Below are 26,676 nucleotides of genomic sequence, written 5' to 3'. Positions count from 1 at the left end.
GAAGAAAACAATTTTGATAAATTGAACAAAATTTTCTTGAAAACATTTTTTCGTTTCTAGACCAGGGACTTACATTTTCGTATCTCAATATTATTTTTATCTTAAAAGAAACGTTTTAACGAGTGTTTGGGTTTTGTAGGGCTCGTGTGCGTGTTGGCTGTCATTGGGAAAAAGAATCCAAATGGATGAAACCGGCTGGACTATTTTAAGAATTTTATCTCAACGCACAAACGACGAAGTAGCTAAAGAATTTGTCAAACTTAAATCAGACATTCGACAAGAAAATCCTCTTCCAAACCAGTAAACTGAAAATTTAGTAACACCGATAAAACTGTGTTTGTTTAAAAACAGTGTGTTCATACCCAAAAGTGTATAGAAATATATATGGACCGTCCTTAAGTGAACTCCACGCAGTGTAGGCTATTTTCCAGATATTTCTAGATGTTTTATAAGGATATATTTTATAAAATAACCATTAAAAACAATTTGAGGATCAAATTTTCTTTTTCTAGTCAATCCATCTGGTTGAATGCTGAAGGATAAATTGAAGCAATATTCACATAATGTTCCAAAATTCTCCTGCATTCACAAGTTTTAAAATAGGAAATCATATGAAGAAGTCTAAACGTAAATAGATTTGAAGAATCAATTGCCTCTGTTGTGCCCTTCATTAAAATATTTTTTTCAAGTGAACATATTTTATTTTTCTTTTATTACTCTATCACGAAACAAAATAAAACATTGTACACTTTTCAGTGGTTATATAAAAACAAAATGGTTTGTATAAAAAGTATCCTTATTAATAACATTCGTGTATGTGCGAAAAGCCTAAACTGGAAAATGCTTATAATTACATTCTAATTTAACAATATTCAATGTGCCTCCCAACTTGTACATTCAACAATAATTAAAACAAACTTTATCTAAGCCAGTACATAAACGTGTATCATCCTATTTCATTATCATACTAAGAAATTGTAAAAAGTTCGCAATAAGGAGCATAATTTCGACATTTTTCTCATTAAAGAATCGTCATCAATAATCAACAGTTCAGCAGTTGAAAATCGGATATTAGTGTATTTGAATAGAAACAACCATATATAATTTTTAAGATTAGATATTTTCAAAAGTATAAAACTTATACTATTTAAAACTGCTGAGTAATTTCTATTTTTTTAGCATGTTCAAGATAACTTAATCCCTGATATATTTCCAATGTGCTTAATTTTGATTTTGATTGAAAAGTTCGGTTGACACGTGATATTAAATCCATATGACTTTCGAAGCGAAATGACCACCGAGGACGATGCACGCCTATAAAAGAATGCCACCAACGAAAACATCCAAAAAATTCACAAAACAATGTCAGGTACCCGTAAATTGAAGATGTTTGAGATAGCTAGGACCTTAAAGATATCCAAGAAACAAATCGAGAATTATTAATATTTGGGTTTGCGAAAGCTCAAAATTGGATGCCGCGCGAGCTCACTATCGACCAAATCAATAACTAATTGATGATTCTAAACAGTTTTTGGAACTGATTAATTTCACATTATACTCCAATCGACGTCAGCCCAGTTGACTGCAAGTGATTATTTCAAAAAGAGAAAAACCATAAATAAAGAAGAAAGTCAACAAGAGAATGCATCGTGTCACCAATCTATAAAAATCACGGCAAACATTTTATGAATTGGGCTTCGAATTGCTTTCGGATCCACTGTATTCTACAGATCTCACCTCCCGTAACATGTTTCTCTTCTTGGACATCAAAAGGATACTTGTTGGAGAGAAATGTCGTGTCGATGAAGAGGTTATCGCTTGAGCTGAATCCTATTTTTACTGATATTGATTTCTATATAATACTGTTGATTATTGGTGAACAATTCATCTTACAAATATATACTTATATATACACTGTGTCCAATTAAGTAATTTTTTAAATTCTTAGTTTTTATAAAAATGTCATTGTTTTTAAAAATGGTGCATGGTCTAAAATTTGAAATATATAGCGTATATAAGATTTTTCAAAAATTTGAATTTAACTCTTCATTTTTGAGAATATTGACGATTTTTTATCGTTTATCGGAAACTTTACTAATACATTATTTTTCCATAGCAAATGGATAATACTGGATATCTGACAGTAGTGTTTTTCTTATGATCATTATTTGTAATAACACTTGTTTTTAGTTTACCGTAGAAAGGGCGAAAAGAAGATTATTATCTTATTTGGTAGCAAACCAGCTAGTAGAGCTCCAAGTCCGATGTCATAAGCTTTTTTGAAAATACATAGACAAGTTAAATGAGATAGAAAAAAATGTTACCGTCCAATAGGTTTTCGGACACACTAGACTGGAGAGAAATGAAAACGCAGACAAACTTGCCAAAGTAGGTGAGGATAAACCCTTCGTAGGACCTAATCCCTTTTGAAAAGGATGTACATAAAAACTGGAAAACTGTAAGCAAAAAAGATCTGAGTAAAAATAATTTAGAAATACTAACAGTAGTGTTTTTGGAGCATTGCAATGGATCTTTGTGCACATTCTCTCAAAATACGAAAGAATACGAAGCTAGTATTACACCTGGGGGCGTATGAAATATTAAATATAGATGTTAAGCAGCTATATCTATCTCACATTCTGAACTTCCTAAAAGAAGTGGGCTTAATCGATCACCTGTGCACATTGAATATCCTTCAGTGCAACAGTAAGCAGTGGTCCTAATCGCATAAGTAGCTACAATAATACTTATCAATATTCACAAAAATATACTTCACTCCTGAGGAAAATGTAATTATTCACAAATCTTGTTTATATAAAATATTGTTTTCAAGTTTTAGACCGTGTAGAGGTTTTAATAAAAATTTTTTTTTGTCATAAAACAAAAAATAAAAGATTTCTGACTTGATTGGAGACACTGTATAAACTTGAAATGTGATTCAAATATAGTATAAGAAAAAATAGTTAGGTATGTTTACATCATAGATATTTTTATGCATTTAGTAAAATATGGGTTATCACGAACACATGCATGTTGAGTTGATTTCTATCATCTCTATTCAAATATCTTGCTCTCATGCACAGAAATAGTATAAATGTATTTTTTGTTCTCACAACTATATTGGTAAAGAAGACAAATGAATTATTTCATGAAATTCACATTCAGTAAATCTTCTATCATTGAATAACACTTCAACCCCGTTATCTGCTACTCCAAATCATGACGAAATAAAAGAATATTCGAAGTAAATCTCGTCTGAAATAGAGAATTGGGACCAACAAATGGAAGTAATAATACATTGTTTTACCATCTTTGCTATTTTCTCAAATAATAAAGTGTATATATTTATTTAAATTGGAAAATATGGCTCACGCAATGCACGATGAATTACCTTTTTGGTTATAACTTTCTCTTGTAGCAATTTCCGAAGTATTAATATCATTTTTCTCGTCTATTATTATAATTAGTCTGAACACACTAGCTTTAGAAACGTTTCTCAAACACATTTTTGATAATTTTTTTTCTACTGGTATTTTAATTGTAACGTTTTCTTCACTCACTCATATTAGAAACAATTCTGGTCTTTGTTTTATAAAATACCAATAATCACGCCTAAGATTTGACCCTTCTTATCAATGGCGTTACTGCTAATAACGACGTTTTAGGCATAACTCTACAACTTACGGTAAAACAGGCGTTTAAACTAAAATTCAAACTCTGGATTATACTCTTGTTTAAACCAAAATTAAACAATGCAGGTCATAGTTAAACCCACATGTTTTTTACCCTCGCCGAAATATATCTCAAACTTTATATTTCCATATACTACAGTGTCATTAAGTTCGACAATGTTGACAATTTCTTCATCATCATTATGAAATATGAAGTGAACATCTTCAGTCATGTTAGCAAAACCAAAATCATTTAATCAAGGTATGGACTGTAAAGAGAAGAAGAAGTATCTCTTATTAAAAACTAGAAAATTTCTAGTGTATTACATCAATAACAGCTCAAAAACTCGCGGTAGTGTATAAAAAGGGTTTGATATGTATGTAGCAATTGTAGATGAATGTTTTGATAAGTTGACTAGAATGAACTAAAATAATTATGAGAAAACTTGAACCAATGATTTTATTTCGTATTTTCTCATTAATAATAATTGGCGCTTCCTTTCAAATTTACTCCGAATGCTAATATGGCGCCACCCTTATATAACGATATATTTCGATGGAGACTCTTCATTTACACAGAATGTTCTCATTTGCTCTAAATAACTAGTTTGGAATTTTCAGTGTCTAGAATAAAGTTCAAATTACCCCCAGAACGTTGATAATGTTTAAAGCGAAATTTTTCGATAAACGCCATCTATAAAATGTAAAAAAGTCGATAGGGCTTAAACGTTACTCATAAAATTGCCCTTTAACCACTGACGACAGTGTTGATTTATCTGTATTCCATAGTGCTCTGAACTCTTAATTGCTTCTAAGATATATAAAAATTTTAAAAAAAGACCTGTTAACTTGTGGAAAATACAAAAGAATTTTTTTGTAAATTTGTTATAAATCAAAGTGATTTTGTAACAACCTACTAATTTGGTTTCCTACTATAACTGCTTCTGTACGTATTAAAAAATCCATTGTATAAAAAACTTTTCATGTCTTCTTTACTGAATCTTATTCATTAACAAATTATATATTTACACATTAATATGTCTTAATAATACTTATCTAAAATCGAGCCTTATATACTTATCCATTCGTATTTCTTACAAAAAAATCTTCGCTTTTACTAATAATGGTGAAAAACTATATCTGTTGCATTTTCACTGTGATAGTAGTACAGTGTATATCATGTCATCTGTGTTGTACTTATATTATAATTAAAAAAAAATAATTCGGCGATATGACAGCTTTTTCTATAGTCGAATACAAGTATATGAACAGTACTTTTTCGTTTGAAATTATTCGATATTTAATATAGGAATTAATAGTCTCCGAAATTAATGGAAATTCACATAAATGGCCAGAAAACATGAGCGCAGCAGCGAATTTGTGGCTTAATTGTGAAAAATTGTCTCAAATAAAAATTTTTGTATACGTTATCAAATAATATTTTAAATGTATCACTTTGTATCTATAGTTTTTTCTGACTGAATATGGTGATACTAAATCTACTGAACGTAAGAGAATGAAGAATGTTGAATTTGAGGACACAAAGAAACCGCGATTTTTTTAAATAATACGAATTCTGACAGAATTTCTCATTTTTCCAAGTCTCTAGTACCAGTGACGAATTCTTCATAAATGCAACGCATTCACTGCATAAGTAAGAATAACATGTATTACGTTAAAAATCTACTATTTATTTATTATCAATATTTTCTATTCATATAGGTCATATGCGCCACATAATCCTATAATCGGTATCAAAATACGGAAATACTTAATTTCAAATTACTGCAAGCATGAGTATATGTGCATTCAATCACAACAGATACAGCTAATAGGTTTTTTAATGGTAGTTTTTTAGATCTTGAAACGACAAGTTTCAATACCTAAAGGTATTAAATTTCTCACAACTTCTTGAACTATCAAAATTTGAAAATTTTGGTAATTGTTTTCATGACAATCTGCTAAACGGTCTGAAATTAGTTTATCCAAAGCATTTTGATTTTGTCTGCCTTAAGTCAGAATTAAATGTAGTATATAAAACTAAAATCTTCAAATCTAATGAGATTTCCGAACTAACACTAATGTCAATTGAAAAAAGCATACTATTCTAACTGAAACAAAAGAAAGAGTTTTATAACCATGTTATTGCTAAGTTTTGTGAAAAAAACTGAAAGAGTGGATTTTAATTTTAAATAAATAATATTTTTATAGAGAGGGCTGTTTGTTTTTATCAATTTTAAACGATTTTTAGGCGAAAATTGCACCCCCTGTCGAAATAAAAGTCCGCCTCCTGCTTGCTCGCGCTTTTCTATATTATTATTACCCCTTAGTGCGTGCCTAAAGCAAAAATCCACGCAACGCCACTGTATCGTACAACGACTTTTAAGGATACAGTGGAAACTCGATTAACCGAACTAATTGTTGTCGTTAAGGATTCAGATAATCGAAAGTCCGGATAATCGAATATATGGAGGAAAGCTGGTTTTGTGGAATAAAATAAGTTTAATAATAGTAATACTCAATAATAAATAATAATATAATCAATCAAAAGTAATAATAATTTGATAATAAGTTTAAGTTGGCTTAAAATATTTGGTAATTGGTATTTGACGTAAGCAACTTATTCTCTTTATTGCTGCTATATCACAAATTCGTTTGAGCTGTAGTAAACTATCAGTATCACTCTCTGTTTGTTCTACATCATTTTCCACGTCTAGATTTTCTTCTGTTTCATCTTGTATTTCCTGCTGTTCATTGATCTGCAATATGTTTTCTACGATTTCGTCATCCGACAAAATCTGAAAGCCTTGATCATTATTGTCACAAGTGACCCACTGTTTGATATCTTATATTTTGTAACTTATCTCAATATTACTAAATTATTTAATTGGTCGCAGTTGATAGTCCGTATAATCGCGAATCCGTATAACTGAGGGCCGGATAATCGAATCTCTACTGTATTTCGGTTGATAGTCCGGATAACGTCGAATCCGTATAAGTGAGGGCCGGATAGTCGAATTTCTACTGTATTTCGGTTGATAGTCCGGTTAATCGCGAATCCGTATAACTGAGGGCGGGATAATCGAATTTCTACTGTATTTCGTCCAACTGACAGTATAAAAAAGAAGGTCATATATAATACTCAGAAAAACTGATGGTTTTGTGTGAAATAGTTAGGTTAGTTAAAATAATAATTGTACAAATTCAGGATTCATTCCTAACCGTATATTTACAGTTTTAAAAAAATTTGGTTTCAAAACTATATTGCTCCACTCCATTATGCTGCTAGAGTTATACAATACGTGACAACTGTATTTCCGCAGATATGGGTTGGACGAGATGGTTATATTGTGTAGCCGTAAATATCACTAGATCTATTTCCACTGTAATTTTTTCTTTAAAGCTATTTGAATTCAATTTAGATTGAAGATTTACCCCAAAATCTCTAGTAATCAAAATCAAGATACAAAATATAGCGCGTGAAATATTTCAAAATTTGTTATGGTCATTTGTTGACAGATTAGGATACTGTGTGGCAGCTGAAGGTTTTCACTTTGAACAAACATTGTAAATAAATGTCGAATTTTCTCTCGTTTATTATAAGTTTTGTATTAAGTATTTCATTTTACTAAATCTACATACACAAAAATATTCGAAAAAATTCATTTTTATGCAGTTTTTCATTAAAGTTATAATTGATCCACAAATCCGTTGCTCCGTCCATTATACCTGACCCTGTTTAACGAATTAATTTATTGATGGATTTAACTTTTCTTTTATTATAAATTATGTAAATATTGTATAAAAAATTTATGTATGGAAAAGTACTGTTCTCTGATTCATAGTTCCTGTCACCAATTTTATTGTATAATCTTGAAAATGTATTCACATTGTAATATTTTTCATACTTGTCCCATTGATTTAAGACAATACTTTTCTTTTTAGAATAGTCTACATTATAGCTTATCCCATGGGTATGTTTGATAAATAAAGTGGTACATTAATCATTTGGTTGGAACTTCCATGTCCCTTTCACCTATTACATATTATAATAAGATCTGAAGGATATACACTTTTTTGTTAAATGTCAAGATAAACATACGGGATCACACTCAGTCAGCTCAAGGGTACCACAAGGAACTATACTTGGACCTATACTCGTTCTAATTTATACTTTTGTTACGCAAGCCGGGAGTAAAACAGAAATAGCAACTTTTGCGGATAGCACAGCAATTCTTACAAGGCATTCAAATCCTCAAACCCCATGGAAAAATTTATAGGAGAGTTTAAATGAAACCTGAACAAGTAGAAATTCAAATCTAACTTAAATAAGTCATAATATTAAAATCCTCCAAATGTTTCAGAATAAAGCTCTTAGAAGTATTGTACTATGTTACATACCCAATTCCATCATCGAAAGAGACTTTCGCTTAGAGGTGCAGCCAAGAATAAGAGTTCAAGTTATAGTACCAATATAGGTACTCACCATAATGTACTCGTAAGAAAACTAATTGAAGAAAACGTAGAGGTACGTTGTCTTGAAATATTGAAAAAAATTTATTGATAAAAGATTTGATTAATGCATCTAAATGTTCTGGAATTCAGGTCTTTTCTGTTTTAAAATTATTTTTTTTTGATAATTTTTAAAGGAAAGATAAATTTTGACGTTTCGACTTTTCAAGTCTTTATTAATATATTAAAACTGTCAGTAATTAAAATATGAAATCTCTCAGTTATAACTTAGGGTTCATGTGGTCATAAAAACTTATATCAGTTAAGTTAGCGTAAAAAGATCCTTATTGAAGGATACTTCTCCGTTGCCGTCTTTGATTGATGTTATATTCGTTCTAGTACGAAGTAACAGTTTATACTTCATATCCTCGCATCGAAAATCCATTTTTCTCCTTAACTTTTTTAATATCCACTACTCAAATACACCAATGGGATCACGTAGCTAAATGTCTAACTCGACATAATGTAAATTTGAAAAATTCTTCAAAACTCTACTATAACATTTTTGAAAGACGCTGTAGCTAAAAAATGTTTTTTTTTTTAATATTATTTTACTCTAAATGAACTATTGTTAATGTAGTTGTTATTAATTTTATTGAAAGTGGAAGAATCTGGTGGAGAAACTACACTTTGATATTATGTTCCTTTATTTCATATATTTTCTGAAGACGAAAAGTGTAAAACAACCTACAACCATCAAATAATTCCGATTAAGGCCTGTTTGTCCCACCAAAACGTTTTGTAATGGTACCACCAACGTAATCTAAGAATGGACAGTAGTTACATTGTGATTTGTCACGTAACAACTATGGAGTGGAAATTTCCTTTCTTCGTTACTATTTGTCGAGGTACATTTTCTTGTCAAATAATCTGGTCAGTTACTTAACTTTTAAATTTGTAATTCAATCGTTAGTTTGTTTTCTATTTTAAGATCTAAAAATAATTCTTTCAAAACTATACAAAATAGATTCTCAGCTTTTCAGTCACTTCCGAGTTTATAAATAATAATATCATGGACATTCATTTTCGTTATCTTTTTATATGGTAGTAAGTATTAAAAAGCTACTTTTATACCATCTATGACCTAATTGAATGGACTATCTACCATTTTGTGCTACCTATCTTTTTTCCACGTTATATTGATATAATTGAACATAAAAATAAAATGCTCAGCTCAAACAAATATTGATCAAAAAGCTCTCGTTCTAGTAAACAAAAACCTATTTTATAGACAAATATTCATAGTTTTATGTGAGATACAATCAGTTTGAGGATTTTATATAATTTATATTCAAAATATACTTCTATTCTAGCGATTACTTCTTCATATGTTCAATTTTTTTCCTGTAGCATTGTTTTACTCTAAAAACAACCAATCGTCACCATAAACATGACCTTATTAATATTGCAATTGGAAGTTTAAAATTTGGAAACTGTCATTTGAAAATGTAAAATCTCCACCAAATTCAATAAAAGAAAATTAAGTGTGTGTTTATTTGGAAACTTTTTGTAAATATCGTGTTGAAATGGGGCCAGCCTTCATTTTGTTAGTAAACCCCTTGTAAAATATATTAACTATGTTATTATTATATCATTAAAGTTGAATATTCATTCATTTGTTTGCTAAAACTTCAGAATGTACATATCATATATTCAGTTTTCAGGTCATGTAACTAATATTTGTATCCTAGTCGCAAGCTGAGAATCAGCCCACTCTTTGAGTACTCCCTCTATAGAAAAATATAGAAAGCAATACATGTGCTATCTATATTGTGTTAAGCGATACAACAAAAATGTTATAACTGGAACATTTTCAAGCCAGTATTTCATTTTGTCATAATTTATATGCTTCAAAAATCTGAAGCAGTTCTAGTCCAATTTCCTATCTTCAAATGTGCACGTATGAAGATAAATCTTTTTTTCTGTTATTTGCCGCATTAGTGGTGAATTCACATGATGATTTTAAAATGTTATACCCTGAATCCAAACAAAACGAAAGTCATTTAGAAGAGAATATAGATATTTTTAGTACATTGTTTTCAAGGTGTATATGTATTTAAGTTGAAACTTTTGTTTCAAAATAAATTCAATATTATACCAGATTAGTTGTTTAGGGATGATGTCATCGATTAACCTCTTAACGTATAGTTTTACTGAAAAAACAGGCGCAAAAAATCAATTGGCCAGTTTAGGGCACTCGAATTAACTCGAGCATCTAAGTTAAGGATTTACAGTCTTATCATGCGAGCGGTTGCGAGGCAAATCGGGCGCGCAACGAATGCGTTGCGAACACGCCGCGCTTACGCTGCGAGGACGTCACGACCGCGTGGCAGAAATGCAACGTTTTCGTCGCGTGTTTGTAGCGCACAATACGCTTTGAAGACGCTCGCAATCTGCTAGTATGATAAAGCCCTTCATGTGTGTCTGACTCCCATTATCTCTCTTTTTCTGTTATCTCCTTTCCGTTTTCTGTTATTTCCATTTTGTACTTATGTTCCTCGCAGTGTTTTAATTGTTCCCTAACTTTTTACTTCAAATTAATGTGTGGTTTTCTATCCTGATTTCTCGAAATACTTTTTATCTGTACTACACTGTGAAAAAAATTGTGTTCAACTCAACGGCGTAGCTAAAAATTTTGAACCCTTGTGCAGAGATCCTCTCGGGCCCCATCTGTAAGTGTCAAAGTATAATCTAATTATTGTTTTAAAAATACCAAATGATTCTTCTAGGAAAAATTATTGAAATAAAATAAAATAATAAATTTATTACGTTTCAAATCTCTTTATAAACTTAATGTGCAAATAGGAACAAATAATATCACTTTCTAAAAAATATATAAACTAAAAAAACTAAATAAAAAAGTGTCCTCTTAGCCTTTGAGTTCGCAAAACTATTTTTGATGTCCTTTAAATCTAGTGACAGGCTGCAAAGTCGTTCTTTACCTGTATTTGCCCTTAAATAATGTTTTATTATCTTCAACTTACTAAACGTTCTTTCAATATTAACCACCGTTACTGGTAAGGTAAAAAAGAGAAGAAATACCGTATAGACTTCTACAAAATCGCTTTCCATAAATCCATACTTGTCTATTGGCATTTAGAATAGGCTGCAAACCAACATATTTTTTCGTAATTTCGGGCTTAATCAAGTTTGCCATTTGTACAAACTGGTTTATAAAACAAACCGAGATAATCTTCGGGTATCTCAGACAAAGTCTGTTACATTTTTCTTTTAGTTCTTCATAGGAAACAAAAACAAAAACTTTGGTTCTAGAAAATTAAAATTATTCTGCAATGTACGCTTGTTGTTGAATTATGCAGTCAATTACAAAATTGAATGAGTTGATTTTAAACGCTCTTCCCTAGTTTCGAAGTTTTCAACTTTCAACTGTATCATAGCATTCACAGAATGATGGTCAAAACGGTTTTTTTTATTTGACTTCCAATATTCAATAATTATAAGATGAAAATAAAGATTATTTTTGTATTTTGATATTCTAATTTTTTACATCTTCACTCAAAGTTACATGATCTGAAAACATATCACTATTTCTTGCTATTATCATTAAAACTGTACAAAATGATAACTATCCATTAGCTACTGATATAAAAGAAATTTTTATTTTAATAAGCGATTACTAGATTTTTTATTATTAAAAAACATTGATTGGAATTTTTTGTGATAAGCTTATCATTATTGTAAGAAAATAAATATATATGTAAGTGCATTGAAATCTGTTTAACTAAAATCGTCATCTCTCATTTTATATAGAATAAATCGGAAGAAAGTTAAATTTCATATAATAGTATTGAAAATTGGTATGGACGGACGACAAAACAGATGACAGCCTTTTAAGAGCTTCAAATGATAAAGTTCTCTGCTATTTTCTATTTTTAATCATTACTGATTTTGCTTTGTGCATCAAACTTTTCAACAATTTTTTATACTTACTCCTTAACTTCGTATCCACTTCCATGTCCATTTAACATTATCACCTTTAATCATTTTCCTCTCGTTTTTTTTTTTCTTAAAAGCAGATTCTTCGATTTCAAAATTAACTTAATCCATATTATATAAATATGTTACTCAACAATAAAAATAAAATGAACGATTCTGAATGAACAGAGTTCAAAACCATTTTTCTATTTTCTATATAAGGTAATGAAGTTTATTAACAACAATTTTCGTTTGTTTATTAGTATTAATACCGCGTTTAAATGTTTACTTAAATGGTGCTATAACTGTTTTTGTAATTATAATATAAACACCCAGTATACAGACATTTTTTGTGAGAAACTTTCTATGTAACGATCGACTTTCCCATATGTATATTTAAATGAATTTCATGGATGTATCAATTCATCTTTTAAATGTAACTTCCCTTCAGTATAATGCAAACAAAATACAAAAAAATTCGATGTTAATAAATTCCCTTTTACTTTTTTAATATCAAATGATGTAAAATATTCATCAATATGTGAATATTAATTTTAGTGCTCTCTTCTAAGATCTAATATTACAAAGTATGAACTGTTATCTGTTAAACTGTAAATTGTAGATTACTGGATGCCTTTGGGAACTGACGAATAATAAAAATTGACCAAAGAAAATATGTTTTTGTTTACCTTTCGTGCAGAAACTACTTCAAAACTTCTTGATTGCCCAAAATAGACATACATCTTTTAGAAGCCCTACCTCTAGGTATTATATGGAAAATTTCCATCAGTGTTCATATCAGACAATCTGCTATTATGATAATCAGATGAGAAACTTATCTACTATAGCCTATGCTAATGTAGTGCTTTCATTTCAAAATCCTTGTTAGATCCCTGTTAGCAGATTGATAACTAGACTTTTCAAGTAAAACGCACATGCGAAACTCCTGGAAATTTGTTAGAGTGTAGAAAATAGGGATGCGTAAAACTCAACCACATACTTGGACTTTTTAAGAACATCCAGGGTATAATCGAGCTGTCAATAGGAGTTGTAGCATCTGTAATATAAAAAATATGCTAAGAAGAGCAAAACAAATTTTTCAAATTCGAAACATGATTCTGAAGGAAACTATCTTATAGTCAAGGTTTACGAAAAAGCTGTTCCGAAATCATATGGCCAAAGTGCTTAGAAAGTTTCACAATGGCTATAGAGTAAATTTTTTGAAACCTCATGTGATTTTAAATCGATTCAGTGTAAATAAGAATGACCAAGCCTTTGTGCAATTTGCAGATTTTTATTTGAACTTTCTCGTCCTATCATTGAAACTTGATAAAGTTCTAAAGATATTATTTTTAACGTTAATATTAGCACACTTACTGTACACTAATCAAAAGTGTCTTCATTAAAACATTAAAATGAACCATTCGAGGATGGTCCCAGAAGTACCTGGCAATTGCTTGAAAAATACCACTGTATTGAAAAGTTCACAATCTATACAGGATGTCCCACGACGAGTTAAGTATCTGTGTATGGCAAAATAAATATAATAAAATAATAAAAATGTCTAAGTTTGGGTTTTCTAACTAAAAAATTTTCAAAGTTGGCCGACTTCCGGTAGAACTGGTCTGTAACTTTGTTATTTTAAATAGAACAACCTATATATTAATTCATTTCTGATATCTACGTAAAATATTAGTATACTAAGAACTTTTTTCGAAAAATGCATACTTTCTGAATTATTATTCTTTTTGTAAAAAATTTGACCATTGCAGACCCTTATAAATAATTTTTTTACGAAGATACCCTTAAAGATATGTAAGTGGTTTCTATTCGATTGCTTTAAGCAAAGTCAGACGTATTTGAATTTATGTTGAAAAATTTTTCTTTCTATACAGCGAGTGTATAAAAAGTGTTCAAATTTTAACTTCATAAATGTCATATTTCCTTATTTTTTTTTAATATAACCATCCGGTTTTTTTTCTATTTTAATGCATTCAGAGGTGAAAAATAAGAAAAATTCATGTATACTTTCATATACCTAAACCTTACCGTTATCCAAATATAAAATGTTTTCTGTAAATTTTTAGAGATGCAGGTGTGGCCTAAATTTTATTTTGATCCGCTGATACAAGCACTAAGAAATGAAAAAGTATTTTTCTTTATCTTGTCAAGGTGTGTAAAAATAATCAAATCAAATTGTATTTACTAATCTTATTATCCATTAGTCAATTTTTGATACTTTTGAAAATCGTTAAAGTGGCTCGTTCTCAATTTAATAAAGATTATATAGATTTGCTTTTAATACATGGTGTGACAAAGTGGTGGTTCTATTTGAAAAAATTAAGAAATTTGATATTTATTAAGTTAAATTTTGAACACTTTTTATACATACCCTGTATAAAATGGAAAATTTTTCAACATAGATTCAAATACGTTTGACCTTGTTAAAGCAACTGAACAGAAACCATTTTCGTATCTTTGATGGTATCCTTGTAAAAAAATAATTTATACGGGTCTGTAATGGTCAAAATTTTTACAAAAAAATTAATGTCAGAAATTATGCATTTTTCGAAAAAAGTATACTTAAATTCTACGTAGATTTCAACAATCTATTTAAAATAACAAAGTTATAGTCGACCTCCGGTAGAACTGAAAGTCGGCCATCTGTGAAAATATTTTAAGTTAAAAAGATCGTATCCGAAAACCCAAACGTAAAAATTTTCATGATTTTTTGCCATATACGGATAGTTTTAACTCGTCGTATAGCATATGTTTCAAATTTGAAGACGCCACGTTATTTGTTTGGCAGTCATCAATAGTGAATTTGTAATCATGGAAAAAATTGGTCGTTATGCAATTCTTTTATTTGAAAGGCGCCTCCAGCCAATAAAAATGCTGAGCTAGATTCTACTGTGGACGAGACTGCTTCTTCGTTATCAACAGTGAAATACTATTAAGTAGCCGAGTTTAAACGAAGCCGTACAACCTGCGAAGACCAGCATCGCAGTGGTCGACAAATGAGGTGACAGAAATGTTGAAGAAAATCCACTAAGCGATACAGATGATCGCCGATTGAAACTGCGCAAGCTAGCAGACACAGTAGACATTTCAAAAAATGCGGTACATCACATATTACGGTTCGGTGGTCGAATATTTTCCAACAATGAAGAAGTATGTCGGCAGTTAATGACTAAGTGAGGAGCTTGACGATTGTTTTTATAAAAAGAGTACCGAACTTATTGAACATCGCTGAGGAAAGTGAATGGAGCCAAAAGGAGTTTACGATGAAAAATAATTATAGTTTTTCCCAAAAAACTTCTGTGTTTTCTTATTGGACCAGGTACTTCTGGAACCATCCTCTTATACTCGTCTCCTGATGGTTTTCTTCATGATAAACCTTCCCGTCACTTTTCCAATGTCTTCCTTCAATAGACGAGAGTTGGAACAATCGGACTGGTTATTATTAATCTAATTCTTAGGAAAAACATATTAAAATTATTATTAAATTGTTATTATTCACTACTAACTGTAGTATATATTCAAATTTCTAAAATCATTAACATAAGAAATTGATAATTATCAAAACTGCCAAAGTGTTTCCACCCTACTTTACAGAAAAACAAATTGATTCTTCAAAAGTTTTATATGTTTCAATATCAATATACCTAAGAAAATCGACATAAGTCCTCGTCATATACACGAAAATCAATCTATAATTAAAGAGAACACAATATTCTTTAAAATGTATATAACCAGAAAATACGGGAACGTCATGAACTAGCGCTGTCAACATATCATGCGGGAGCCACCTGACGGTTAATGTGCTACAAACTATCTCGACGCCGATTGTCGAGTGGTGGGGGTGGTGGGAGAGCGTCTCGACGCCGGTTCCTTCACTTAGTGAAGAGCAGCATGTGGTGGTGGCTGCTCCTCTTAGTCACCGTAGTGACGGCCGAAGCAAAACGGCCAACGACCACTCAAGAACCGGTTATCGAAGAAGTCACTGCCAAGCAACTAGAACGCATCCTCTCAGAAAAGGACTACGTCGCCGTCTTCTGGTGTAAGTAACAGTTAAACTATACGAGTGTGATGTGCGCGACGTTGCTAGTGAGTGTATTATGTGTCTCATAGCCAGATTTGGCTCGCTTAATAATACTCCCGCACACAAACCTGCAGTGTGATGCAACTGCTTTATCTGTTGACAAGAATAAAAACATACCCCTCATACCAACCATAACTTAAAAACATATCGCATTCCATGAACGTATTTCAATCTGAGCGTTCATTTATATTGAGTAGCGAAAATAGATCAAATGTGTACGCTTCGCAACACTCTTCTTGACTTTAAAAATAGTTTTTAAAGTCTTATCTTGCTATTACTGACCTTTGCTGGACGATTTAAGACAAAGTTTTAAAAATAATTGGCTCCTAGTCTTGCTATTCGTTTTACGACAGCATTAGTTTAACTATTTTTTTTTAATCGAAAATAGAAAGTGAACTAGTACCGAACCCGTTTTCTATTAATATTGCAGTACGGGTTTCTTTAAGTTACAATCTCAATTTTCAATTTATTTTTAGTTTTTATTACCACATTTTTTCTTTTTATTTAATAGATTTGTGAACATTTAGAATTTATCAGCATACAGAACAAAAACTGTCAATGTAGACTATTTATTAATAAACCAATAAATCAGATTAACAAACTTATTTTTGGTTTTCAAACGCTTCTGCCAAATTTCAAAAGTATGCGATATCACAGCTAAGTTGCTTTTATTGTATTGTCAAATGGTTTATTTTTAAAAGCAGATATTTGTTTAAGAAAATCGTTAGTTAATGTGTGGATTTCATTTTATGATTGAGCGGAGCTTCTCGTCGATCAACATTCCACTTAACATAACATAACAACAGTTATGAAAGATCGAATAACAAAGAAAAGAAAATTGTATGAAATTTTTTAATAGCATTATCGAAGTGAAAGATCGTGCATATCATCTTAGAATCCCATTATTTATACAAGGAGGTTCAGAATTGTGGACAATAGTATCTAAAGCTGTCAGTATGTATTATTTTTGATTATAAAAGGGAATAGAAACGGGAATAACCCAATTGCAGTAATCTCAAATATATTACATATCAAAACTTTCATTCATATTTATATTTCTTCTCCGTTTACTTCTATCTTTCGCTTCCTGTTTAGCTCGTCTCCAGTTCATTCCTCTTTCTTCCAGATTTTTTGCTATTTCTACATTCTATTTCTTTATGGGCATGCATTTTCTCTTCTTTTTGTTTGTTTCGGTTTCCCATATAACTTTAATTGCCCTATCCTCCTTCATTCTCACTATTTGTTCAAACCATCTCAATTGTTGTTCAGTTATTTGGATTGCACTCACTACGTTTAATTCGCATCTAATTATAGCGTTCTTTATTCTATCGAGTCTCATCAACTCCACTATTTTTCTTAGTGATGGAATATATACACAGAAATATTAAGTTTAATAAATTTGGAAAGGAATATTTAGCCACTGTCAAAGTTATTAAGATTCCAACTAGGATTCCTTCTCTGTCTCCTCTAGAACTAGATCATCCAAAGCGCATCTAGAACGAAAGAAAACATTCAAAACGAAGCAATTGCATTTTTTAGCCAATTCTCTGTTAAGCATATAACGTCGTGGTCGCTTAAAATTAAATGGGTTAAAGAAACTTGAAAGATAATTACAATTTATTGAAATCACTTTCAGAAAAATGTCTCTTCACATAACTTCTATCATCCTTTCGAATAAACAGGCCACAATTTCTAATCCAAATAAACATGTAATGTTTCAACTTAGGTATTTCTTTTGTTTTACTTCATAACATTTTGAAACAATTTGTAAGGTGCTCGTTTACGAGTTTAGAGCTTTTAGATTGATTTCTCTTTATTTTGGTTGGGGCTATGAAGTCACCTCTTCTCTTTTTATGCAGTAATTGATTAATATTTACATACTTTTGTAATTAATACCTTGTAATTCAACATTTTTAGAACGTGGATGTTATTTAAGTATTTCTATCCAAGTGCATTTCTTTCATACTTTTTTGATCGAATTCAACCTGTCATTCAATCTGTCAAATCAGATAATTTGTTTTTGCAGATCTTAATCGACTCCGGAACTCATTGTTCATATGTAACTAAATATTCTTCACAATATTCACATACATTTTAATGCAAATGTTTTCCCAGATACGTTGCTATCGTCATTATTCAAATCGTTAACTGTGATTTAAGATGTTTCTTTGCTTTTTTCGATGGCTAAAACTACCACAAAACTAAACAAGTAACTTGTTTTAATTATTTTTAACATTGAAGGTTAATTTAATCAGACAGATCTAAAAAATCCATCAAAATCTATGTTTTCAAACTCATTCTGAAAACAAATAGTAAGAATTTGTATTTGTTATTTGTACCAGAAGTTTCAATGAAAATCGTTCTAATTCATATATATTTATAGGGAAAATTTCTCACCAAAATGACCTTGAGAGAAATTTGCAAATTATGGTTTGTATGTCTACCACTAGAGGGTAGATTTGAATAATAATAATTACAGTTAGGCCTCCAATACCTTCAAGCAGAAAAAGAGAAATGTCGAAGAAGAACTTTAGAACAGATGTGATCATTTTTTGTCAATTAAGTTTTCGTGTTTTATAGATACTTGCTTCATGAAATATGCCTAAATTATTTCTCCAATTGTACTATGAAGAAATATCAAGTATTTAAGGAAGGGTAGTTGAAAACAAACAAAAGTCAGTTTGGAACTCACCACTTAATCATAACTATATTTTTAGCCTGGTGAATGAAATTTATTAATATTGCTTCTTCTTACATCAATACAAAGTTTGACGCAAATTATAGTCTTCAGATACTGAAGGCTAGCGATTGACATCAAACATTGTAAATAAGTATGAGTGTAGGTGTAGTAGTAGTAAACAATGTGTTTAATAGGAACATCACTGACGGTACCATAAATTCTAGCTTAGCTACCGCAATTGTTTGAAGTTTATTTAAACACAATACCCACATCATCTATTTTTAAATTTTACAACTGTTTAAAACGTATTTTTTCATTGACAATTGACCAATAATAGCTTACTGATTAGAAATGGATTAACGCAAAACACAGATGATAATATGGTTAGTGCAAAAACATTCAATACTAATTTTATTGTGATATAGAGATCCTATTTATGAGGAAATGAAAGAAAGAATGTGTTTGCATATTCAAAATTGTTAAATATCCTTCGACCTCCAAAATTATAAATTAAAATACAATACAGCTACAAATTTTCTGAATAAATAAAAATGATTCTTTGCTTAATTCAAATTCAAAACCAGAACAGTTTCTCAGGATTGTAAATTAATTAATTCCAGCTTATTGCGAACTTCTTGCGTAGTCTCATATTAATACAGGCCCATTTTTACATCAGTTTTAATTTGTGAATCATCCTGTATATCGAAATTGAACTCAAAAAACTAGCGATATATTAACTCACTCGTGTGAATAATTTTTCACGCGTGAAACTTACACCCACTGCCAAGGCTGGACATTCTTATTTTACATTTTTTATTTATAACCAAAGATAAAAGTATGTAGGTGAGTTTCAGTATCATCGCTCTCAGTAACTGTATACAAAAATTAATAATTAATTGCTCGGCATCGAAACCTCATCTGTTTAAAATGAATTATCAAAAAAAAAAAATCTGATTACCTTGTAGACACGTTTGAAAATTGTGAATAATGGAGACTGATATCAAATTAAAACATAAACTATAACGAGTTTTCTAAAAATACCTTGCTTTTGTATATATTTCAATGTCGTTTTGAGAAGCAGTTGCCAATGTCAGTAGAAGACATTTGGAATTTTCCGTTGAACTTAAAAGAACTTCACTTTAATGATGGCATTTTTATCAAAAAAATATACCCACTAGCTATTTTATATACCAATCACATATTATTCGTTAATTCCGTATAGTATAAAGCTTGGTTAATGTAGCCAAAATTAAACATTAAACTAACAAATTTAATTAAAAGTTCAAAGACACTAACATGGTACTTGGAGCTCATGCAGAAAATTATCAGTGAATTCAAATCAAAATTTTTTTAGGTGATGAGCACGTTACGTGGTATTGTTTTGTTTACAACATCCTCGTTCTTTAACTATGAAAATATTATTTGCGTTATTGCGCCGATTTCCGCCATGGTGCTTTATTTCTAAAACTAATATCAGACAAATAGGAAAAATCAATGTCTGGAAGTCAGCAATGTCCTTCAGATGATGGAACACTGAAAGATGGAGTCATGAGCTTTACATATTTATATGACAAAAAGCACCAGTTTCTATTGGTTTACAAGTAACTTCTATGCAAGGCATAAATAAAAAAATTACCACCTACCAGTTTATCATCTAGCGTTAATTTTAATTGAGTTTTAATTAAGGCTGCATAAACCAAGCTTTAGATCCGGTTGCAGAATTAATGCACCCAACGCTCATATTTATAATTAGGAGAATAGATATCTACCAAGTTGCCTATTAGGTTAGGTTATCAGAGTGATCTCCACTTTTCAGCCGAGATCCACTCGAGATCCCTATCTCTTCCGTTGCCAGGTCCTTGCCCCCTTTCCAAGCTTTTCCAGTTTGCAATGGAGTGATTCAGGTCCTTAACACCCAGCACCTCTGCTTCTTCCAGACATTCCAATGTTTCACTCCCCATGCATTGTAGTCGTTTCGACGCCAATGCTGTGCAGTGACACATTAGGTGTTTTATTGTTTCTTCCTCTTCACTGCATTCTGCACAGAAATCGTTGGTTCTTATACCCATTTTTCTGAGTCTAGAGCCTACTGTGCAGTGACCGGTAATCACTGCTATGAACCTTCCTAACAGTTCTATTGTCTTCCTCTTCTGTAGCACCGGCCACAACTTGCCTACCAATTGTATTTAAATTTGTAATTAAATTAATGTTAATTGATTATTCGGACAAAAATTACAAACAATTTTTTATGCATAGAATATCGTCTTTTTTACAGATTTGACTTCCATACATTTACATGTTCATAACGTTCGTTTATTATTTATCAAATTGGAGCTAATTTTGTTTAGTTTATTGTAATATACGGCTGCTTAATTAAATCTGTCCGCTAATAAGGGTTGCTGCTTCTTAAGAATGGTAAATATATGTAAGAGCGAAAAAACTGAGGGAATTCATGAAAAACTTGATCTTTACCTGATCAAAAGAATTAAATCTTGAATTTTCTAGTAAGAACATCTGTTTATATTTTTATAACTTTTTCTATTGTTCTGAATAAAAAACTTTATGTTAGCGTCAGTCCCTTTTAACCGAAACATAATAGAAATTCTAATAATGGTAGGCTACAACGATAGATTTTAAGTCACTAAGAAGCATGTGCGGTATTTAACGCATATTTTGGAAGACCTCCAATTGAACTTGTATCCCAGTATTTGGTTCTAATAAGATGTTGCACCACCATCTTATGTTCTTAAGGATAGAAGGTTTCTGAATAACCATCTAGATCATCTGATCTTGTCCTCTTGATCGCTTCTGTGAGGAAATATAAAGTCTATGTTAGCCTATGAAATTTAGATGAATTAGACATCAAATTACTCGTATAAGTCCGCAGAACTGTTTTCTTTTTCTGTAGAAACACAAGCTTTATCAAATAACGTAAACAGAAACCTAGCTTCCTGTTGAAAAAGATTCTCGGATTAATATATTTGAATGAAAATATTTGGATTTCAACAAACACATAATGAGTACATTAGTCCCGCTCCGGATCTTTCAGTGAATGTCAGCTACGCATGGAATCAACGGTATTTTTTTATGATGAATGAACAATAATTAAGCATTCACTCTTGTATAAAATAAATCCAGATGCTGTTCGCTTCAAATTCTAGCAAACAGTTTAAGAACATTAGCTGATTATGAAATATAGTAATTCAAATGAACGTCATAAAAATATGGTTTGCGTCAACTTCGTGACTTTATTCGATTCGTGGGATTGTTACTTTTTTATCTATTTGCTTTCAACATGGCATAAATTTATCATATTTGGTCTGTGGAATATCTTATAATTGATGAAATTTCTAGTAGACCCAATCATAAGTATGTTTATAAAATATCTTATTCAAGTCTTCACGTCTTTTGAATTGAAAGGTCACTAGATTCGAGAATAATTGTAGGCTTTTATACTAGTTTCTGGTACAAAAAGACCTTTTATAATTTAATGAAAAACAAATTGAAATTTCCAAATGATTTTAAGTGGTGAATACGAAAGTCAAGTGTGAAAACTAACCCAATTTTTATATTAAAAAAAATGAACTTTCATCAAAATACTAAATAAATTGTTACAAAAATCATCATCGTATATCAAAAGTACAGATAAAGTTCCAAAAAGATTAATTCGATTTTGCTGAAATTTTGCCAAAGCTTTTCCTTGATCCAAGCAGATATCCCTAAAAGGATTTTCACAGATAGAGCTTCGATTGCTCCTCAGCCTGCTTCAAAGTTACTACAATTTGATTAAGTACTAAAAAATTATGAAACTAATCAAATCTCTACAATAAAGTTATACATATCTTTGAGCGAACTCATTTTTTGACAGTTCTGATCCAAAATAATTCGGCAAAAATCAAACTTACTAACACAAAAATATATAAGAATAGACTGAGATGTAGTTACAGTGGAAACTCGGTTATTCCTTTTGATTTACCCGTATGAGATAAAAGGATGTTTCAGATTTGTTTTTAATTAGGAAAGATGCAGCTTCGCCCTTTTTTTATTTTTCACTTACTTGAAATTTTGATAGTTGATATACGAGGTCTGGCTATTAAATAACGAGACTATGCGCCTAGAGGGCGCCCTAGACAACGAGTAGTGCGTTAGATATCTAGATATCTTGTCTATGCACGTCCCAAAATACGTTTTCGTCACTATTATAGTATTTGTGCAGGAGCGGTTTGGAACTGAATGCTACAAATGGTTGCAAGAGGCCTATGAGGACAATTATCTATCTCGAACCCATATTTATGAGTGGTTTAAGGGCTTTAGTGAGGGCCGAGAGAGCAAATCAAAATTCGCGATAACTGAATGGTCTCCAGATGGTCAAACTATCAACCAGACTTACTATTTGTCAGGCAAAACTGCGAGAACAAGTTCGTAAAAAACGGCCCGAGTTGTGGAATAAAAACTCGTGGATTTTGCACCTGCCCATAACTCGCTATCTATGCTCAAACACCTGCCGTACTTACCAGATTTGGCATCGTGCGACTCTTTTTTGTAAGATAAAGATAAAATCTGCTTGGAAAGGGACCCAATTTGAGTCGATGGAAGCGGTAAAGCAAAAAACGGCAAAGCTCCTAAAGGCCATCACCAAAGAACACTTCTAGCACTGCTTCGATCAATGGAAAAAACGTATGGAAGGTGTGTGGCGAGGGAAGGAGAGTATATTGAAGGGGAGCATTCGAATGTAAAATAATTTTTATAATAAAACCCTTTTTCGTAACCAGTCTTGTTATATAATAGCCAGACCTTGTAAACCTTGTATTTTGCCAAAAGAATTATTGTCTATGGATGTTTGCAACTAACTATAAATTATTGAGAACTATTCATCTATATTTATCGACCCCTTTTTCTTAAACCGTGTCAATAAAACCATGATAATGCTCATTCCAATACGCTGCAAATGCATTCTTTTAGTATACCGATTGTCTCTTCTATTTCTCTAAACTTAATCCAATATCATTTGGTAAACCTTTTCGATAATATCGTGTCCAATTCCTCTTTCATTTGCATGGGCATACTGTATTTACAAGACAAATATTTAATGATAGTTCTATACTCAATCCAATACATTTTCAGAAAAATCTTCACAACAACTTATATGTTTGTCCAACAGAAACTAAACGTTCCAATGGCTGAAATTTTAATGAGAATATTTCAATGCATACGCAAAAATATTTCCCAAATTACATAGATGTGCTAAGGGAGAGTTTGGAAACTTTTTGAACAATCATCACATTAATAGTGTCAGTTTTATAGCCAAATTTCTGTGATGACCATTTTAATTATTTAACATATTCGTCTCTTTATCCATTTTTAAACTTATGTAATTGATGGTGATACTATATGAATATGAAAATTAACTTGGAAAATCACTCTATATAGGGATTATAAAGTACTTATCATTTGAGTTCACTAAATTTATAGGTAATCCCATTATTTAAGCATTAGATTATACCCAAATTCAATGAATGATTAATTTATTTATGTTTCATCTAGCAACCATTATTAAATTTATCTTTGTGATAAATTTAGAACGTATTTATTGGCCACATCAAGTATAGAACAACTAAATGGAATAAACACGTCTATTTAAAAATGTTATATATGCCATTCAAAAATGTTATTATGTATTTATTGAATATCCTAAGTCAGCATTAAATATCAACATGATAAACTTATGGGCACCACATAGTTGTCAATGTGGGTGGATATACAGTATGGTGCAAATGATTTTCGTTTTTAAATAGACTATTAATAAGGATACCTTTCTATTTTTGATGTCATCTATATGAGCGTGTTGACGTCACCACTAAAATCACTTCAAATAATGTGTAGTAACACATTATTTGAAACGTTTTTTAAATACCTATGCAGCCATATCAATATGTACAGTTATTGATTTGCGTATTGTCACAAATATTATTAATGAAATTTGAACAGATTTCTGGATAAAATGTAGTATAGTGTTTGTAAGATGTAAGGAATAAGAGAAACGTTTCATGTCAAAGACCTCCCTCAAGGTAGTAGAAAACTAATATATGAAAAAGAAGTTCTATTAGCCTTTTATGATAATTTCAATAGCAGTTTACAACAATTAGTATAGATAATGACATGGACCAATCAATAGTTCTTAGAAAGTTAAAGAAGAAAAAGGGCATCCCTACAAATTAAGTTAAGTACAAGAGCTTATGGAAGAGGATTTTGAAAGACGAATTGAATTCCGTGAAATTATAATTGAACAAAATAACAGAGATCCGATTTTTAAAATGATGAAGCTACATTTTGTACTTAACAGTTATGTCAATCGTCAAACTTATCGGTACTGAGCTACGGAAAATTTACACATTCAATACCCAGAAAAAGTTAACAATTGGGCGGGAATAATAGTATTATCGGACCATAATTTTCCTAATAAACCTTAACGGGTTCTCAATATTTAGAATTTTCGTAAAACCTCTTGTTCCAGATTTAAGCCGTTTTTTTTAGAAAAATGAATGATTTATGGATGCAACAAGATCATGCACCTACACACTATGCTGTAGACTCCTCTTGATTTCTATTTATGGGGATATTTTAAAAGAAAAGGGTACCAAAATAGACCTCAGAAAGGAAAGAAAGGATAAGTATTGAGATTGCACATATTGATTTGGCTGTATAGTTGTTTTAAGACCTTTCACGTAATGTATTACAAAACCCACATTCCTATTTAAAAATTTTCACGATGACGTCATCAAACTCTCATAGATGACGTCAAAAATAAAAAGGTATCCTTATTAATAGCCTGATTAAAAATAAAAATCGTCGGGTCTCGGGATCTTTCCTTACAGTCCCCGCTTACGAAATGACTAATGTATTCCTCTCATTTATACCATACTGTATAATATATGTATGTCTGATGACGAAAATAATAGTCAAATATTGCACACTTCTAAGAAAAATAGTAAACAAAAGTGAAACCAATGAACAAAAATGGTTTATTTTTATCTATTCCCAAATTCTATTTTTTTTTTTTTTCAAATCTACACCATGGAATTTGTTCTTTTATTAACGTACACACAAACAATTTGGAAAACAGATTTCGAAATTTAATCTAAAAGTGAAAGCATGAAATCATATCAAGTCGAAATGATTTGTTATTTGTATTATCTAACCGTTAATAGAAAATTTGGGAGTCGAGCTGCGCTAAAATTGTCACGGTGAATGTAACCGCGACACCTACGAGTTCCAACAGTGTTGTCGTCGTTAGTATTATTTCCTTCATTCAGGGAGAAGTATAAAAAGCGACAAAAACTCAAAGTAAAATGTATGTCCATGTACCTTGGTATTTTTACATTGTGTTATATCTGATTTTAAACGTGATCTTTCTCTTGTACAAGAGACTTGTACAATTGGAATTGTACAATGGATTATTTTAATTTTTTAATTTAATTTTTTAAGAGGTTACATTCCGTGTTCTAGTCAAATCGAAATGGCTTGACAAGCCATTATAGCATTGGAGAGTTATAAATATTTTTTTTAAGTCCGGGTACAGCTGCGGTTGTATTATTCCCCATCGTCGGCCAATTGGCTGATGAACGAATTCACCTCCAAATTATAGGGAAACCTCAAAAAAACCTGTAACACCGAAGAACTACATGGTGAAGGATGATAATGGAGAAATTTTCATGGATGGCTAGGTAAAGTTCTTCACAGGTTGTCGCTATTGGTCGAAAGGAGAAATAGGAAAA

At 30.9% G+C, this 26,676-nt stretch overlaps 2 protein-coding genes across 5 annotated transcripts in view; both read left to right on the top strand.

Moving 5' to 3' along the window:
* Positions 1-8,486, top strand: part of LOC130442345 (protein unc-13 homolog A) — a 194,818-nt gene extending 186,332 nt beyond the window's left edge. The window contains exon 25 of the mRNA XM_056776375.1: positions 140-8,486. Coding sequence (XP_056632353.1) covers positions 140-304 — 165 coding nt within the window. The 3' untranslated portion in view covers positions 305-8,486. The remainder of the gene's footprint in view (positions 1-139) is intronic.
* Positions 8,487-15,969: 7,483 nt separating this feature from the next.
* Positions 15,970-26,676, top strand: part of LOC130442335 (uncharacterized) — a 52,020-nt gene continuing 41,313 nt past the window's right edge. For 2 of the 4 annotated variants that reach the window (XM_056776357.1, XM_056776354.1), the window contains exon 1: positions 15,977-16,179. In XM_056776357.1, the coding sequence (XP_056632335.1) occupies positions 16,032-16,179 (148 nt within the window). In that variant the 5' untranslated portion in view covers positions 15,977-16,031. Of the gene's footprint in view, positions 16,180-26,676 lie in introns of all 4 variants that reach the window. The other 2 variants (XM_056776356.1, XM_056776358.1) reach the window with 2 other exon arrangements.

Source organism: Diorhabda sublineata, chromosome 4 (assembly GCF_026230105.1).
Source record: "Diorhabda sublineata isolate icDioSubl1.1 chromosome 4, icDioSubl1.1, whole genome shotgun sequence".
NCBI lineage: Eukaryota > Metazoa > Arthropoda > Insecta > Coleoptera > Chrysomelidae > Diorhabda > Diorhabda sublineata.
Note: the sequence above shows the minus strand (reverse complement) of the source record. Positions and strands in the feature narration are given on the sequence as shown.